This window comes from Micrasema longulum, unplaced genomic scaffold (genome assembly GCF_059751315.1).
Source record: "Micrasema longulum isolate JH-2025_06_02 unplaced genomic scaffold, ASM5975131v1 h1tg000223l, whole genome shotgun sequence".
NCBI lineage: Eukaryota > Metazoa > Arthropoda > Insecta > Trichoptera > Brachycentridae > Micrasema > Micrasema longulum.
Genome location: NW_028277428.1, coordinates 90,035 through 107,271, shown reverse-complemented (window position 1 = coordinate 107,271; position 17,237 = coordinate 90,035). Strand labels below are relative to the sequence as shown.

Sequence of the window (17,237 nt, the reverse complement as noted above, 5' to 3'; positions counted from 1 at the left end):
AAATATTTTTTTGATTGTAATAAAAGTTTGCATAAAAATTATGCTTATTCAAAATTTGAAGAAATAATTCATGATTTGTTTATAATGTAAATGATACTACACTTTCTCGCAAAACGCTTAGTCTTTAAGCACATACAATAAGTTTAGTATAACGTTACTTTAAAGTGTAGGTTACTTTCTAAAATATCCGGTTACTATTTGTTTATCGATTCTCGCTAACTGTTAGTTCTTTTTTTCAGAATCCCTGTTTCCACAGTTTGCTGAGCCCATCCCTAATGTAACAGTATCGGTTGGAAGAGATGCCCTTCTTGCGTGCGTTGTGGATAACCTCAAAAATTTTAAGGTATTGATATATTTTTTCCCGTTTTTATTAAATTATTGGCATATTTTTAATTACTCCGATTGATTAATTTTGCCATCAGATAAATGCGTGGTAAAACTATGTACGATAAGTGCACAAATGTCCAGATCAGTAAATCTTGTAAGGTATTATATTTTATATAACTTAGTTATAACTTATGGCATAAAAAGATGAGGAGGCACTAATTAATCAATATTAAAACCTCTCAAATTCGCTCAGAAATCGATCATAAAAATAGTTTTTTAAAAGCCCTTCAGGTACTCCAGCGTCAAGTTGTTCGTGGAGTTCGAGATCTTAGATTATAAGACAATTATAAATCTTTAGAATAATAATGTTTGTGAATGCAAATTATTCTACCAAATGCCAAAAAGAACACTCGCACATTACCAGAAGTCAAGCTAGAGAATTGGATGGGGTCTACCACAAACTCTGAATTTGGGCGAAGAAATTTCAGGTTTCTGGGCCCCAAAATGTTCAATATAAATGCAAAACAATAACTTGGATTCAATCAAATAAATTTGTAAAAAATCAGTCACTCAATTTAGGAAAAGAAAAATCTGAAAATTTACTTAAAAACATTCTAAAATAATAAATGGTATTATTAAATATTTTATAACTGTTTAATTAATTAACCAGTTGGTTGTAATGTTATTTATAAACTTATAATATAAGAAATCAAACACTGATTTGAGTCTTCTGAACACTTTTTTTTATTTTTACAAATATAAAATCAAAAATTTCGTGACAATTGTTTCGCCTTGTTAGGGCATTTTCCAATGTGAAGATTATATTGATTGAATGTCCTTATAAAGTTATATAATTCAAGGAACTTAAATAAAAAAATAAAAATAATCTTTTGAACTATAGCATGTACATCAGTACATTAATTAAATTGAGGGGAAAACTAATAGTTAAGGGCAAGGCTTAGTGTTTAATAGGTAAGGTATATAATATTATTAGTAGGTATTTATTATATTATAAGGTAAGGTTTTAAGGTATTTAATGTGTTTATATTTGAATTTCGAATTACGTGTATGTATTGTGAGATAATTAATGAAATTTTATAGTGTTAAATCAGTGTTATTTACAAAATAGACATACTCTATTGGACACTGTATGCGATTGAAAGACATGTGATAGCATTTTTTAACATTTTGATATAATCAATTGAAAAGACACCATTCACCTAATCAATCGATATTTGACTGTAATGTTTTAACATCATTCCAATTATATTTTGAGTTTGTCCAAATTTTTATAGACAAGAACTGGATTCAACTCCGTAGGGAGCTGTTTATATTAACATATTACAACAGAGATGAAGAACATTTAAGAGAAGGTAATATGGAAATCTAGGCATCTACAGGGCTTATGACCTGTCAATGGCTGGTTTAAGTAACCACTTTACACACTGTGTAACATTCACCATTCTGCCTATATTTGAACATCTATATTCCTTCAATTCTTTCATCTGTTGATGTTTGTGAAGTTAAAGAGCTGAAACCTTTATTTATCAAAAAACAATTCAATTTTCACAATTTTGAAATTGATGAATTGATGAATTTTGAAATTTTCAACAAGTTTACAATTTTGAAAAAATGAGATATTGATGTTTTTAGATGCAGTAAGGTTAATTCTTTGTTTTTCAAACAGCCAGGCCGCTTTCATACAATAAAACTATATTAATCGCATTCTGAAAATGGTCCGATCACAAAAACGGCATTTCTCAATTTTCACTAAACACCCACAGCACTAGACAAATCTGACGGTACTTTATAAATTCTTTAAAACTTGTCAAATACTTGAACATAATTAGATTTATGTTTGTAATATTTAAAAAAAAACTAATGATGGTTTATTTTTTATTTATTTATTTATTTACATACTTAAGTTTATTGTACATTATTTGAGACATAAGTCCCAACTCCATGGGACTAAAAGTGCTGTGTTAAGATGGGACGAGCAATTATTTGGCAAAAACACATCAGTATATCATCATAAATAAACGTAAGATCAGAAACACAAAAAATAATTTAAAAAGACATATAAACGGTACTTCAATATGGTAAACAGTAAACTCTAACATACGGAAAATCATCAAGGAGTTTTCTACTCAAATCCCTCCCACTAAGGAAAATCCAGTCCTTAACACCTCTCTTAAAAATAGTTTTTGTCCCTAAGAGCTTAATACGCTCTTTCAAAATATTGAACACTCTCGGTGCGATAAATGAGAGATGTCTCTGAGCAAAAGTCGTACGGGTTTTGGGTATAACATAACTCGTGCTCTGGGAAAACCTCGTACGGACATTTTGCTGAGATCTCTCCTTGTTGTTCGACCAGAAGTGTGTAAGTGCTTCTTTTAGATACAGTTGTCTCATATCCAGCACCTTCATGTATTAAAACAACTGTTTTGACGAGTATGTTGGAGGGTGCCGGAATATTATCATTTGTTAAAGTTTAAAACATATAAACTTTTGTGTAGATTTGATTATAACTCTTTGAAATTTTGAATGATAGGATTAAAGATTTTCTCCAAACAAAATGGGATTTAAGACTTTTTTTCTCCTTTTTTCCAAATCTGTTTAATGTTCCCGTTTTTTGTTGTGCTTTTAGGTGGCATGGGTAAGAGTGGACACGCAAACAATCCTCAGCATTCATCACAACATCATATCACAGAATCCTCGCATCAGCCTGTCCTACAACGACCACCGTTCCTGGTACCTCCACATTAAGAGTGTCCACGAGAATGACAGAGGATGGTACATGTGCCAAGTCAACACGGACCCGATGCGGTCCAGGCAAGGATATCTGCAAGTTGTAGGTAAGAAATAGGTATCTATGATAGCAGAATACCAAATACCAAATACTCATCAAATGGATCGGAAAGTTTGTCGAGTCCTTTTTGGTGAGTTAAACGTTGTTTCCTCGTCATAAAAGAAAAAGAGAGTCGTTTCTAAAACAAGCCATAGACGAAACATCCCATCCAATCCTTAGATTTTTGGAATATAACAACATAACGATTTATTTATTTGAAGTAACTTTAGAATTACCTTTATTATTAAAGTCTGTAGTTTCACTCGGGAAGAATATTGGATTTGACATACTTTACTTATAAAAGAGTTTTGAATACTATTTTACTGTTAATTATAGCGTTAACAAACAATAATTTAATTAGCAAAATTCGCTATTTCGAAAATTGCAGTTTAGTAAGGTGGCGATAAATTAAGTCACATGATGATTCCACGAGTAATGCATTTATTTTAATGTTGGTAATGCCATAGATAGAAATAAGAAGTCGCATGTACGATAAAATATTGTTGACTTTACTTCTTTCACCCCCACTTTACCTTCCGCATTCCAAACATTGACATGTTAACAGATACTAATAATAAAGACAGGTAACATTTTATTAAAAATATTTAAAATTTAGAGGTTATTTTTATTTCTTTAAGTATTTATTAAAATCTTCTTAATTTATATCAATTTATCACGGCAAACTTCATACTTTGGAGTAAGCATTGATTTTTGCTGAATATATTTCAATACTTTTAATCCCCCAACAGCTCTTTTTTACCACTCCAAGGTTTTAAAAAAATGTTTTTTCGGCATATCTATTGATATGTTTCTGCACATAAGATTAATGAATCGACAAAATGCTTTTTATCACAGCTCGTAACAACGATTGATAAGTGACAGGATTTGAACGCCGTAACGTAATCAAACGTCCCAAAGAAATCGGTTGCCACAAATTATAGTGTAGGTTGCCATGCTTACTTGTTACTCTATAAAAACTAAAGACATTTCGAAAAAAACAATTGGTGATGTCACATAACATCCGGTAAAGTCGTGAATATTTCATTTTTCGCATTATTTTAATGATAATAATTCAATATTTTATACCTCCTTTATTTCATTACAGACTTCAATAAGAATAGTACCGATTATCTTGTGATTTTTTAAATGAATTAATTAGTAAATTTTAGAAATTCAGGAGAATTGCCCATTCTAAACCATCATCCTGGACGAGTATTTTAGACTCGATGGTTACTTTAAGGTAAAGTTCTCGAAAAAGGAAATCAATTGGAGAAAAGGTTGACGTTTTCGCCTACTATGCCTTATACCTGTGATCGATTTCTGGAAAGGTCGACATTAATTATTTGTTCATAAAGAGGTTTAACACTGCAATATTTAACTGTCCTTGGTTTAATTCCTGAAGCATAAGACCAATCACCCTCATATTTGTGACTATTTTTTTTATATTGTTGTGTTTTTGTTTACTTTATCGGCCTCGTGGCGTAGTGGGCTGCGCGTTTTTCTACTAGGCAAGGGGTATCGGGTTCGATTCCCAACATGGTTCAAACTAAGTATTTATTAAAAAGGTGTTTTTACACTAAAATATTTCATAGTCTCCGGACTGGCACTTGAAGCGTAAGACTTATTATTTTACCTTCATTGTAATGAGCATCGGGTGCAGAAAGGGAACAATGATGAAATTATGATGATTTTTTTCATTAGAATGAAAAATTTTTTAATCCATTAGATATTTTTATTGCTTACTTTTTTTTTACAAATGTTGACCACTTTCTCTCAATTATTTCAATTCTAGTTAGTATAAACATATTGCTCCTTTTTTGTCGCGAATAAAATCCTCTTATTCTACTTCAATACTCAAAGCTCTTGAAGTTCATAATTTGCATAGGGATCTAGAAGCAATTGAATAAGAATATTTTCTGTCAACACGGCTACCAGAATATACAAGCTTTCCATTTTTAGATCCATTGTTGATCGCTAAAGTGTTCAGGACTCAAATCGCTGTTTAAAATAAATAACGTTTTGGTTGTTTTTTTTATTCTGTACCTAGGCAAATAAAAAATACAGTTCTGATTACGAAAAAAAACAGAAACCTAGACAAGCGTTTTTTACTCGAGGGCTGCTACCAGGTAAAAATCCAAAAAAAATAAATCGAGGTGATACAAGAATGCCTCTTTGTGCAGTGGTTGGTGCATTTGACTATCATTTTTGAGATCTTGGGTTGAATTCCTAGCAGGATGGAAATAAAATGTAGATTTTAAACTGTACTGGCACTTTAAGCGTAAGACTGATCACCATACATTCCATGTATTAAAAATTATCTAGATCGGCTGCAATTAGCATGTACCACTAGGTACGGATAAAGGAATGATTATTTTCTCATTTTTTTACTACTACTATGATCACGCTACTATCCCGTAGGGGGGGGAGAGAAAATAAAAAGCTACATGCGTCTATCTTTACATGCAATTCTAGCTTTTTTCAAAATCATAAATATTGTCAAATAAGCCCTTAAATTGAGTGTTCTTTACTAGTAAGTAGACTTAAAATTTAGATTTTTCTAATTCAGTCTCATCTTTTTTTGCCATTTTCGTTCCAAGTCACTATTTATATTTACCATATCTCTCTGATTTACCATTTTTTCGTCATCTATTCATCTATTGAAAAAACCGGTCACCGGTTATTCCAAATTGGTAGATTTTAATATCACTTGTATTTTATTTCTAAAATAAATTATAACTAAGAATTTTTAGTCATATTAGTAACAGTCTTTTAAGTCCTGCCAGTTTTACAGATCTGGTAGCTTTTAAAAGGATTTACAAGACGTCAAAAAAGTTTTGTAATCATTTCGACGAATTGATCATGTCCAATCAACTCAATCTTAGTCAGTGCAAAATTCACTTCCCTCTTTTCCTCAATCCAATTAAGTGCATAATATGTACTTCTGAATATCCATCTTTCAGCACAAATATGCAAAGACTACCAGATCACAGAGAGCTCCTTCGAACAGCTTTTTTCGTTTGGCAACGACCAATTTTTCCATGTATGTGGCCAAGGAGATTTAAGTCCTCATATACGGTGTGCAGTATCTGGCGGGCAAACTGTCTTTTTATACTGGTATCATCATTTTCATAACCTTGTCCGTACCCGGTGGTGTATAGGGCACTGCACTGGTAAATAAAATGCAACGTTTTTCGATCATCTGTTACAGGAAGGTAAGGTGTTCTGTGATCAGTCTTACACTTCAGTGACAATATAATATTTTAGTAGGAATCACATTTTTTTATTTTATTGACAAAAACGGCAAATCAGCTTTTTACAAAAAATTTTAAGATCAAAATATTTGCCTTAGTATATATTTTTTTTTAACCATAATTTCCTTTTACCTAAGAGAAAAAAATAAATAAACCTAAACTTCATAGAAGATTTATAAAAAAAAAATAACTTAAAAATCATACAACATATTCATTAGAAAGTTTATCAATTCAAAAATAAATGTAAAAAACAAATTTAATAATAATAAATATTTTAAAGTAATATAACAAGAAAATCAGAAATACTGTTGCATACAGCTGGGCAAAGTGTAAATTGTGTATATTATGAAATGCATAAATAAATATATATAATTACCATTCACCATCTTTAAAAAAGTTTAAAAGGTTTGTTCTATGGGAACAATACCCTATACTTAATTTATTAGATACGTGGGAATAACTATTGCCGAGTTCATGAAGTCTGTTTAATACGGCATTACAAGTTTACACTGTCCGTGAATTGTTGCTACAAAACGGTGGCACCTGTCTAGTCATTCTTCCAGGCACCCTGAAGTTGATGAGAGATAATAGTTCAGGGCAATCCCATATTGACTTTGCAATTTTGAATAAATTTAAAAAGTCTATAATTTTTCTATTATCGTTAAGTTTCAACAAATTCAATGTTTTTTTGTAAAAAATCGTAATTTAAAGATTCTTTGTTTAAAATGTATATACCTTAAAATTTTTTTTTGTACTTTTTCAAGAGAATTTAGTTGACAATTAAATATATTTTAAACAAATATTACATGTTGACCTTCCTAGGAATCAAACCCAAGATCTCAGGCATGGTAGGCAAATACGCATATTAGTAAAGAACTACCTCTAATATTAAAGACAAAAATATCCCTCTTAGAACAATCTAAACCATGTTAGATGGAAACTAGCCTTACCAGAGAACTTTCCGTGTGTATATTTAAATGCTCTATCTTATATATAGAGATTCTCTTGTAATAAATACGCACATATATGATATTAACAAATAGAATTAATTAATATTGACTAAAGAAATCCACACTATTATGCCTGACAAGTTTAAAGATGTAACATTAAGCCAAATTTACTATATACATATCTGAGAGCCTTTGAAATTCTTCTTTCCATAATAAAGCCTAAGGGTATTTTAACATTATGTTAAATTCAAATACATTATCATGTCAAGGTTAATTTGAACATGGAAGAAATTATACTGTTCTCAAAATCCTTTACATAGAAATTGATCTTTCATTTTTTAAAACTTAAATAAATATGGATTTTAAAACATAGACAAAACAATGAGTGTAACCCAGTGCTATCCGACATTCCCATTCCCACGCACAAATGAGGCAAAATTGTCAAATATTAAATAACAAAATACTATTTTATTGCGGTTTTTTACACGTATCATTAAAAAAATTACGGCCCTTTTAACTTATTGTAAACAAAAGGATGAGTTTTGTCTTTAGATTTACATTTATAACAGAACTGTTTTTAGTAGTTGATGTAAGTTTTAATATCTTTTGACCAAATTTAAATAAGTATTTGGCGGATTTGTACCACTTTTGTTTATTTATCAGAAGTTATTTGTGTTATTTATTTAAAATTTGTAGCTTTTTTTCTGATTTTTACATCATGATTTTCGAAATTAACCTCTAAAGTATTTTTTGTTTATAATTGGAACGGTTTGCCTTCGACTTAACAGAGCTCGGCAGAAATCAAGTAAGGGTTATCAATAAAACCCTTAGAGAGCACTGATGATTGAACAAACACCTAGCTAGAATGAAACTTTCCGAAACTACTAGATGTTGTTTCTGCAGTGCAGATGAGGAAACCTATTTACACATTATATGTGAATGTCATACCGAGGTTGAATATTCAGGGGATGAACATTCAAATTTGCTGGAAAAGAGGACATGCTGGTATCGTAGGAAATGAGAGAACGGATGAACGAGCAAGAGCCGCAACTTGTTAAAGAACGGCACCTATCTTCTCAGAATTTCCCCTTAGCTTTGCTAAACGCTGTATAAAACAAAATACGCAGCATCGTTGGGAGGATCATTACCGCGCTTCTTCTACAGGTAAAATCACTTAAATGTTTTTCCCAACGCTGGCTGATGCAGCAAACTTCCGTCATCATCACCAAAGTACTTTCGAAACGACCCAAATTTTTACCGGACACGGAGCTGTGAGAAGTTATCTTTATAGGTTTAAATTAAGGGATGATGACTATTGTCCATGCGATGATATTTCTTAACAGAGTATCAAACATCTGTTATTTCAGTGCCCATTTTTCAGTTTGCAACGCCATAATCTTGAAGCAGAATGCAGGAAAGATGGAATATCCTTTACAGATATCCACACTGTAGTTGAAAGTAGTTATCACGCGCTATTGTTCTTGAACTTTACAACAATGGTGATTGGACTCATAAAGGTAATAAACCAAAATCAGTGGTCTTACATCCCATTTCCAAGACAAACAAAAACGTTTTTTTCCGATTACCTTAGCCTTGTACATGACACGTAAGGCTACTAAATACAGGGGTCTTAATATATATTTTTAAAAAAAACAATACGACAAAGAAGGGTCAATGGAGAATTAAGGCCATAGTTTGTTATCTGCTGAACGATGAACAGTACTTCATTGTTTCTCAACCTACGAGTCGGAATATTGAATTTTACTTGTTCCAGTAATGATGAAACATCGATTATACCATTTAGTATGCCGAACTTATATATGGAGTCAATATTAATTCTACGTTTTTGTAGACTACAAATATTTAACATTGACTCTAAATCAGCACAATAATAATAACCTCTCTTGAGTTCAAGCATCCACGCTACTTTTCGAAGCAAGCGATGTTGGATAGGTTTCGTACAATCGCCATCGCTCCGATTACCCGCCCGCTCTCATCACCCTGCGCTCCCTTACTTTATTGCCCGATACTTTACGGATCTGGGCTTGGAGGGGGAGATTAAGCAAAATATAAACACTCGCTTTCCAGACAGTAGCCAGGCTCTTTATAGACCAGAGCTTGGAGGGCAAGAACTATTCGCGAAGACCCGTCACAATAGATCTTCACAGGTCGCAGTGACGTCAGGAGCTTGAATAGCACTGACTGACTGACTCCCACCTCGAAGAATAAGAATAAGAAAGATGCCGAAAACAAGTTCTTTTCGCGGATGCGAATGCGGGGGCAAAGCTCTACTGCTTCAATGATATTATAAAAGGAGAGTAGATTGTATTTGTAACGAGTATCCTAGACGCGATGCTAAATGCAGTGTCAATCGTTGTTTACAACCCCTTACTACTAAAATGACAAGGGTGGGAAGCCACTAACCTTTTCTAAGCGTTTCTCGTTCCTGCAGCACATGGTTGGATCCCGACACTTCACACAATTGAAAATTTGGCACCGATACGCGTAACGCAGAAGGTCTGAAAGAAAAGAAAGAAAAGAAGATGAAAGAACCAATGTATTTAGATACTGAAAATATAAATTAATGCTATAAATTATTTGAAATCACTTTGAGAAAGTAGATTTTTTAGGCTTTTGTTGAACATTTGACGTTTAGATTTGCATTCGTCTGCCTTTGAGGTACAAATATTTTCTTAAAAAAGTGGCGCAGCGGTTGATAAATAATCTTGCTGCTTAACACTGGGTCTAGTTATGGCGGGTGACAGAGGAATACTTAGATATGGTAGGCAAGGTTACAGGTAAATTTGATGTGGAGATTGTGACAATAATTTACACCAGTCAGCGCATACAGACATAATATGTGCAGTCAATAATACATACTATTTTTGTATGTGTTGGAATAAATTAATGTCTTTCTGGGCGTACGCCATCGACATATTTAATTTATTTTAACAAAAAAATTATATTGAACAAAATGGCCAAAAAAAATCTCTGACACATTTTGCTTGTACTAGGCTCAATATATGAAGGGTTCGGCAAGCTAGAAATATTAGTTTGTTTAATGCTGCAATCGATTTTCTATATAGGCAAATGCCTGTTCAAAGAAGCTGATTTATTGCTGCAAATGTGGTTATCGAATATGTTTCCCACTAATAAAAATAATATTTACAAAAATATAAAACCTTAAATAATAAACATTGTAAAAAGGATTGTGTAACATTTAATTGGTAAATATTTGTTTAAGTGATGAACATTAAATCTTTTTACAACAATAAAAGTTGCAGCTCTTTAACTTCACTAAAATCAACAAAGGGAAGAATTCAAGAAATATAGATGTTCAAACATAGGTGAAATGGTGGGTGTTGCACAGTGTGTAAAGAGGCCACTTAAACCAGCCTATGACAGGTCACAAGCCCTGTAAATACCTACGCTTTCATATTCCTTTCTTAAAGGTATTCTCCATCCCTTGTGTAATTTGTTATTCTTAATTACTCCTGAGGGGGTGAAATCCAGTCTTTTGTCTACAAACATTTGAAAAAACTCAAATAGTTTACACTGTTCATTAGATAACTTATTTTCTTGATTCACAGTTCCTCCGGTAATTATTGATGAAAAAACTTCAACAGACTTGGTAGTACGGGAGTCTAGTAATGTAACTCTCATCTGCAAAGCATCAGGATACCCAGAACCGTACGTGATGTGGCGGAGGGAAGATGGAGAGGATTTTAGCTACAATGGAGAAAACGGTAAGAATCCAAATTATATATAAATTATTTATTTATTGGTTTACTAACGGACTAAGTCCATTCGAAAAATGGCAAACACGAACCCTTATAATACACACAGGCACAATTCAAATAAAATTTAAAGCCGGAACAAAAATTAAATAATAATTACTACCTCAAGACAAGATCTGGTCCATTTGTTGATTGTTTAAATATAGAAAGATTTACACCAAAAAAATTCAGATCTTTACTCGAGTTTACAATGCGGCACAATCGGGACATTGCATTGGTGCATGCAAGAACACCACATCATGATTTCGTAACCGGTGGATCGGAACATTGAATGCCACTAGTTCCGGTAACGATGGTACATCAATGTCATTTAGTAAATCAAACGTTATTATAGAGTCAATGTTATTTCTACGTGTTTGTAGACTTGACATTTTCAGCATTGATTTCATTTCTCCGTAAGTGTACTCTCCCTTCTCGAAGCCAATCATCCATGCTACTTTTCTTAGCAGACGATGTTGCACCGATTCAATGTGATTTATCTTGCAGACGATGCCTTAATATATATATCGGGAGAAAATTATAAAACAATTATGGACAGACTAAATCATGATCTTAATAATGTATCACTGTGGCTAAAAATTAAAATTAAATGTTAACAACACTAAATATATGAATATAGGAAACAAAAGAATAAAAATTACACCAACAATTGTAATAGAAAATGAAAAACTTAATGAAGTCACTGAAATTAAATATTTAGGTGTAATGTTGGATTCAAAACATACATTTCACCAAAACGCTAAGATGTTAATAAATAAGATTGCAAAAAAAATATCAATTTTAGAAAGGATCAGAAGATTTATTGATAAGGACTCTTGCAAAACTATTTACAAAGCAATTATTGAACCACATGTTAACTATTGTATGTAGTAGCATTTTATTTTTATCAAACAAAGAAAACATAGATAAACTAACTGTATTACATAATAAATCCAATAGAATCATTTTGAAAAAAAAACAGATACACGAGGGTAAAGTCGATGGTAAATGAAATGAAATTATTAACATATTAACAAAGAATATTTTACAATACAATGATATTTGTTCATAAAATTATAAACTCTAATAAAAAAACAGAATTTTGGAAAAAAATTGATCGGAACCAGCATGAACACGATCACAATACTAGAGAAAAGAACATTAAAAAGTATTACGAAATGGAAAAAAATATTTATGATGAAAAAAACATATCAAAATTTAAAATAATGGTCAAGACATATGTGATAAACAATTTATAAATTAAATATATTTGCAATGTTATTATTAGAACACACATAACAATATGTATGATATGTGTGCCCTACTTTAAGATTTAAATAAATAAATAAATAAATTTATCCGGCGTGCATAGAAGGGAGGGCAGATCATGGAGGCATATTCTAAAAGAAGACGGAAAAGTGAGCAATTCTTCTTCTATTCCACATTCGCTCATAAGTGGAACATGAGGACATTACTAATTTCCTCCAGAACACCTTATCGCCAGCCAGCACTCTCGCCTCCTCCCAAATCAATCCAGCGGCCCTTAGGTCCGTCGAATAAGGTCAAAATATTGCCATCGACGGCCTTCCAAGACTACTTTGATTTAGGTTCTCCTGAGGCATGCGCAGCACGTGTCCAAGCTAGGACCACCGCCGCATTCTCAAGACGCTCAGTATAGGAAGCTGTTGCGTCCGTTTTTGAACTTAATTGTTAGTTATAGATATAATTGTTTGTGTACATATTTTTTTAATAAAAAAAACAGAGGCATTGAGAAGATTCCGAGGGGCGGTTACGACGTGTTGACCTCTGTCCATACGTCCTCCTCCCCCCTCCTTAATCTGCATAGAGTTTCTATTCCTTAGGAATATTTATAATAACTTTCCTCTATGCGCAACTGACAGACAGTCCCCCAGGACTCTATAACAGCTGAGGGTGGATGGTGGGTTTAAGGATCTCCCCACAATGTTAGTTATAGAGAGTGTTTTAACTATGAATATATTCGTTTAGTCACCAGAAGACCTGCTAACTTACTACCCACTGAAGAATGACGGCCACTGAAGTTATGAACAGAAAATTGGCCCATAATAATACAGGTCACATTTTATTATTGGTCACTGAGTATGACCTTTCTTCTTTCCTTCTCATGCCCTCTCCTCTCTTCACAGTAAAGTGTAGATTTTTAGTTAATTTCTGATATAAATTTTCTACAAAATTATTTGATTCTGTACCTAAAAAATGTCCACGTACTTGTTATTTTCTCAAACTGAACGGTTTGGGTAGGTAGGAAGAAATTGGCTTGAAGCAATATCATCATCATTTTACATATGATTTTTTTTGGAAAACCAACACTTCTACAAACATATTAACAGTAAACCACAGATATGTTGTATAATTTCAGAACCAATAACAGATTTCCACAAACTGTACAAAGTTATTAAAGAAAATATTAAACATTTATAATTTAAACATATAAAATTGTTTTTTCAAATATTTTTTTTTATTATGAAAAAATATTAAATTATAAAAGGCGGGGTTAAGACAGGGATGCATGAAGAGTGGATAAGAAAGGGAGGGGAGATGTGCATATGTATTATTGTAGCGTCTATCGAGTTACATAATGCATTTTAAGTGTCAACTTCAAATCCGTCAAAGTGATATTTGTGTAGTCTTTCAATTCACTCTTACATACAAATATTTAATTAAATTTATATAATCGTACAGTTATCAGCACTTAAAGCCCTTACATGAAGCATTAAATAAAATCAAAATAAGGCTTATTTTAAACTTGATTTCCGAGTCTGATGTTTTTTGATCCTTCTAATTTATGTAAATTTTATTTATTTTTTACATAATTTAAAATGATCACAATCGATACAACAAAGTAACAAAGGTAAAAACATTTATTGAAAAACGTGTTTGTATTTTACTTAATATATTATTTGATGCTTACATTTATCAAACCTCTTACACATTTGTCAACAAGAGTGATTAATTATTATGACATCTACAAACAATGCGTGTACAAGCATAAAATATAAAATTGCATTCAGAATTAATTCATTCTATTATTTAAATTATTGTTTCATTGAGTTAGCTACGTGTAAAATTTATTCTGCAGTAACGAAGCGGTGATCAATCAATTTGTATAAAAGGGTGCTCGAATAAAACGTGAAACACGAAAACAATACATTTTTTAGCATTTTATTGAATGATGCGTTTTTAAATAAATGGAACTTAAGCTTGTATTTAGTACATCGATAAATTACAATCTACGTAGCTCATAATAATTCTGTATGTGTAATATAATGTATATATTCAGATGTTTGTAGAAGAAATAAAAACGACGAGTTATTCCTTATATATAACAAAATTTTAATAGTAAAAAATGTATTATTTCACACCCTCTCTGATGACACTCTAACTAGTCGTGTTTATAGATTTTTTAACGAAAACCATTCCACAAAACGATTCGAAACACCCAGAATCCATAACTTCTTTCGAAAACTGATTAAACATATATTTTCTGAGTTGCCTAGATTCTTGTTTAGCTGTATTTTATATAACAAAAGCATTGTAATGTAAATAAATACTGTTAATTTAAAAATAATAACTATCACTGAGTATCTAGGCCAGTAGTTTTTAACGGTGCACCGCAAATAAAATAATTTTTAAACAATCATTTTTAAAATGTATTTTTTTCAATGCCTCTACAGGCCATATTTTGCCTTGACAATTGCGACACCGAGATTCATGCAGATGTTCTATTTTAATTTAAACGGTCACAAATAAAGTTCAAAATTTAAGCAAATCGTGTTTTATTAGGGGCGTGGCCGATGCAACGAACTTTTTCACGGGAATTTAAAATAATAAATTTTAAAATATTTTTTATACTATTAGATACATTTTTTTTCTCGACAGTATTTCATGAAGCCTTATTAATATAATATTCGCTATGATCGTAGAACAGCGACGCCTGTAATTTTATTCAACTTTGCGTGAGAGCGGCTTATTTTTTTTTGACACTTGATGTCACAGCTTGACCAGTACAAAAGTATACCATTTGTTACTTATTAGGTTAGTTATACGAATGTTTTTTTTAAACCTGAAAAAATAACCTTTCATATGACTTTTTCAATATCAAATATAAAAGAAAGTCAATGTCGCATTTTTCGCACACCCGTCGTTGTTCTACGATCCCAACGAATTGAAAAAAAAAGAATTTTTCTTTATTATAACTAACTCTGTTCACCTCTTATTGTAATCGGCGCACTGTGGTGATATTCTGAATCTTCTCTACTTTCTAGAGAGTGATCAATTTGAAAATATTTTTTTTTAAATGACGACACTTTGCTTCATATAATGACCACACTGATGATTAAACGTCAAATGGTGTGGTTAAAAACTTAAATAAAACTAATCGGGTTGTGGTCCCGTGGCTAGTGTTGCGGTATCACGAGGTTCAAACCCCACTTTACCCTAACTTGATCTCCATTTTCTAATAGTGAGTTATTTACAACTCGTTGAAAATGGCCACCAAAAATTAAATATTTGTGTAAAATATAAGAACGCTAATATTTCTTTTATTAAAAAAAAAAAAAAAAAAAAAACAGTTTGGTCAATTCAACTTAATTCAGTGTTTTGGGTTTTGCCAAAGGTTACAATAATGTATTCAATGAAAATCATGGATGTTCAAACATGGGCAGAATGGTGAATGTTACACAGTGTGTAAAGTGGCCACTTAAACCAGCCAATGACAGGTCATAAGCCCTGTAAATGCATAGACTTCCATATCCCCTTCTCAAAAAATTTCCCTCTCTGTTGAAATATATTTTTTTTTAAAAAGAAAATCATCGTGTTTGATTTCACGTTTTCATATTTTTTGACGTTTTTCTTTTACCACGAGTGTGGCTATATATGAAGCAAAAATTAGTCACATGGAAAAAATAAATATTCACAAATCCAGAGAAAAGAAAAGATTTATAATTGCGCCCTTGAGCATGATTTTTACAACTGCTCAGGCAAAAATCCAGAAAGGGAGAAAATGTGCAAATATTTATATTTAAAAAAAGTTGGATTAATAGAAGAACAATAAGCATGTTTTCGTTAATAATGAATGACAAAAATATGTAACTTATTAATGTTATTAACTTTTTTTGCAGTGAATGTTGTGGATGGAGAAGTATTATCAATAACAAAAGTATCTCGTCTACACATGGGAGCATATTTATGTATAGCTTCCAATGGAGTTCCACCGTCTATCAGTAAGAGAGTAATGCTTATGGTTCAATGTAAGTAAATTCGTTAATTTTATACTTTTTATTTATACATAAAGTATTGACAAAAACTGTTTATAAATACGAGTGCACAACCAGTAACCGACATCAAAGTGTTCACCGGTTTCTAAACAGACTCGTCTCTTCCGCAAGACACTCACTTATTTAATAGCTGTTTTTTTTTTAATGAAAAAAATGAAATATTTTTCATGTTCATTTTGTTTACCCAGATATTAAAATTTATCACTTTTTCCTAAAAACCATAAATAATTTGTGCTGGAAAAATATAAATACGGAACTTCAGCCCTACGGCAATTGGATACAAAAAATGTTTTCTTGTGCGCGGTAAAAATTACAGCAGTAATTGATACGGCAAAGCTTCTTGAAAATGTACGAAAAAAATCATGTAAAATATTTTAATAAAAACGGACTACTTTGAACGACGTAACTGGTTTATACATAAATTATTTTTCTGGCAAAATAAAAGATACGCTGCGATTGGAGAGGCAACCTTTACTCTATTTACTATGCACTCTTTGGGTGTGGATGATGGTAATGACAAAATGGTGAGAATTATTTTTATATTTCAGTTCCTCCTATGCTTTCAATCCCTAACCAACTAGAGGCTGCTTATACTGGCCAGGATGTTGCTCTAGAGTGTCATACTGAAGCTTATCCTGCTTCCATCAACTACTGGACTACTGAAAGAGGAGATATGATCCTGTCAGGTAATAAGTCTACCAATATCATTTTTATTACTACCTTTTGTTTAAATAAAATAACCATACGAAAATCGATTATTTTCAAGACAC

General features: G+C 31.8%; 1 protein-coding gene across 4 annotated transcripts in view; it reads left to right on the top strand.

The window, feature by feature from the left end:
* LOC148283558 (lachesin-like) overlaps nucleotides 1-17,237 on the top strand; it is a 70,224-nt gene that overhangs the window by 44,593 nt on the left and 8,394 nt on the right. For all 4 annotated transcript variants that reach the window (XM_088243655.1, XM_088243658.1, XM_088243656.1 and 1 more), the window contains exons 4-8: nucleotides 240-343; nucleotides 2,975-3,182; nucleotides 10,967-11,122; nucleotides 16,312-16,440; nucleotides 17,016-17,153. In XM_088243655.1, coding sequence (XP_088099781.1) covers nucleotides 240-343; nucleotides 2,975-3,182; nucleotides 10,967-11,122; nucleotides 16,312-16,440; nucleotides 17,016-17,153 — 735 coding nt within the window. The remainder of the gene's footprint in view (nucleotides 1-239; nucleotides 344-2,974; nucleotides 3,183-10,966; nucleotides 11,123-16,311; nucleotides 16,441-17,015; nucleotides 17,154-17,237) is intronic.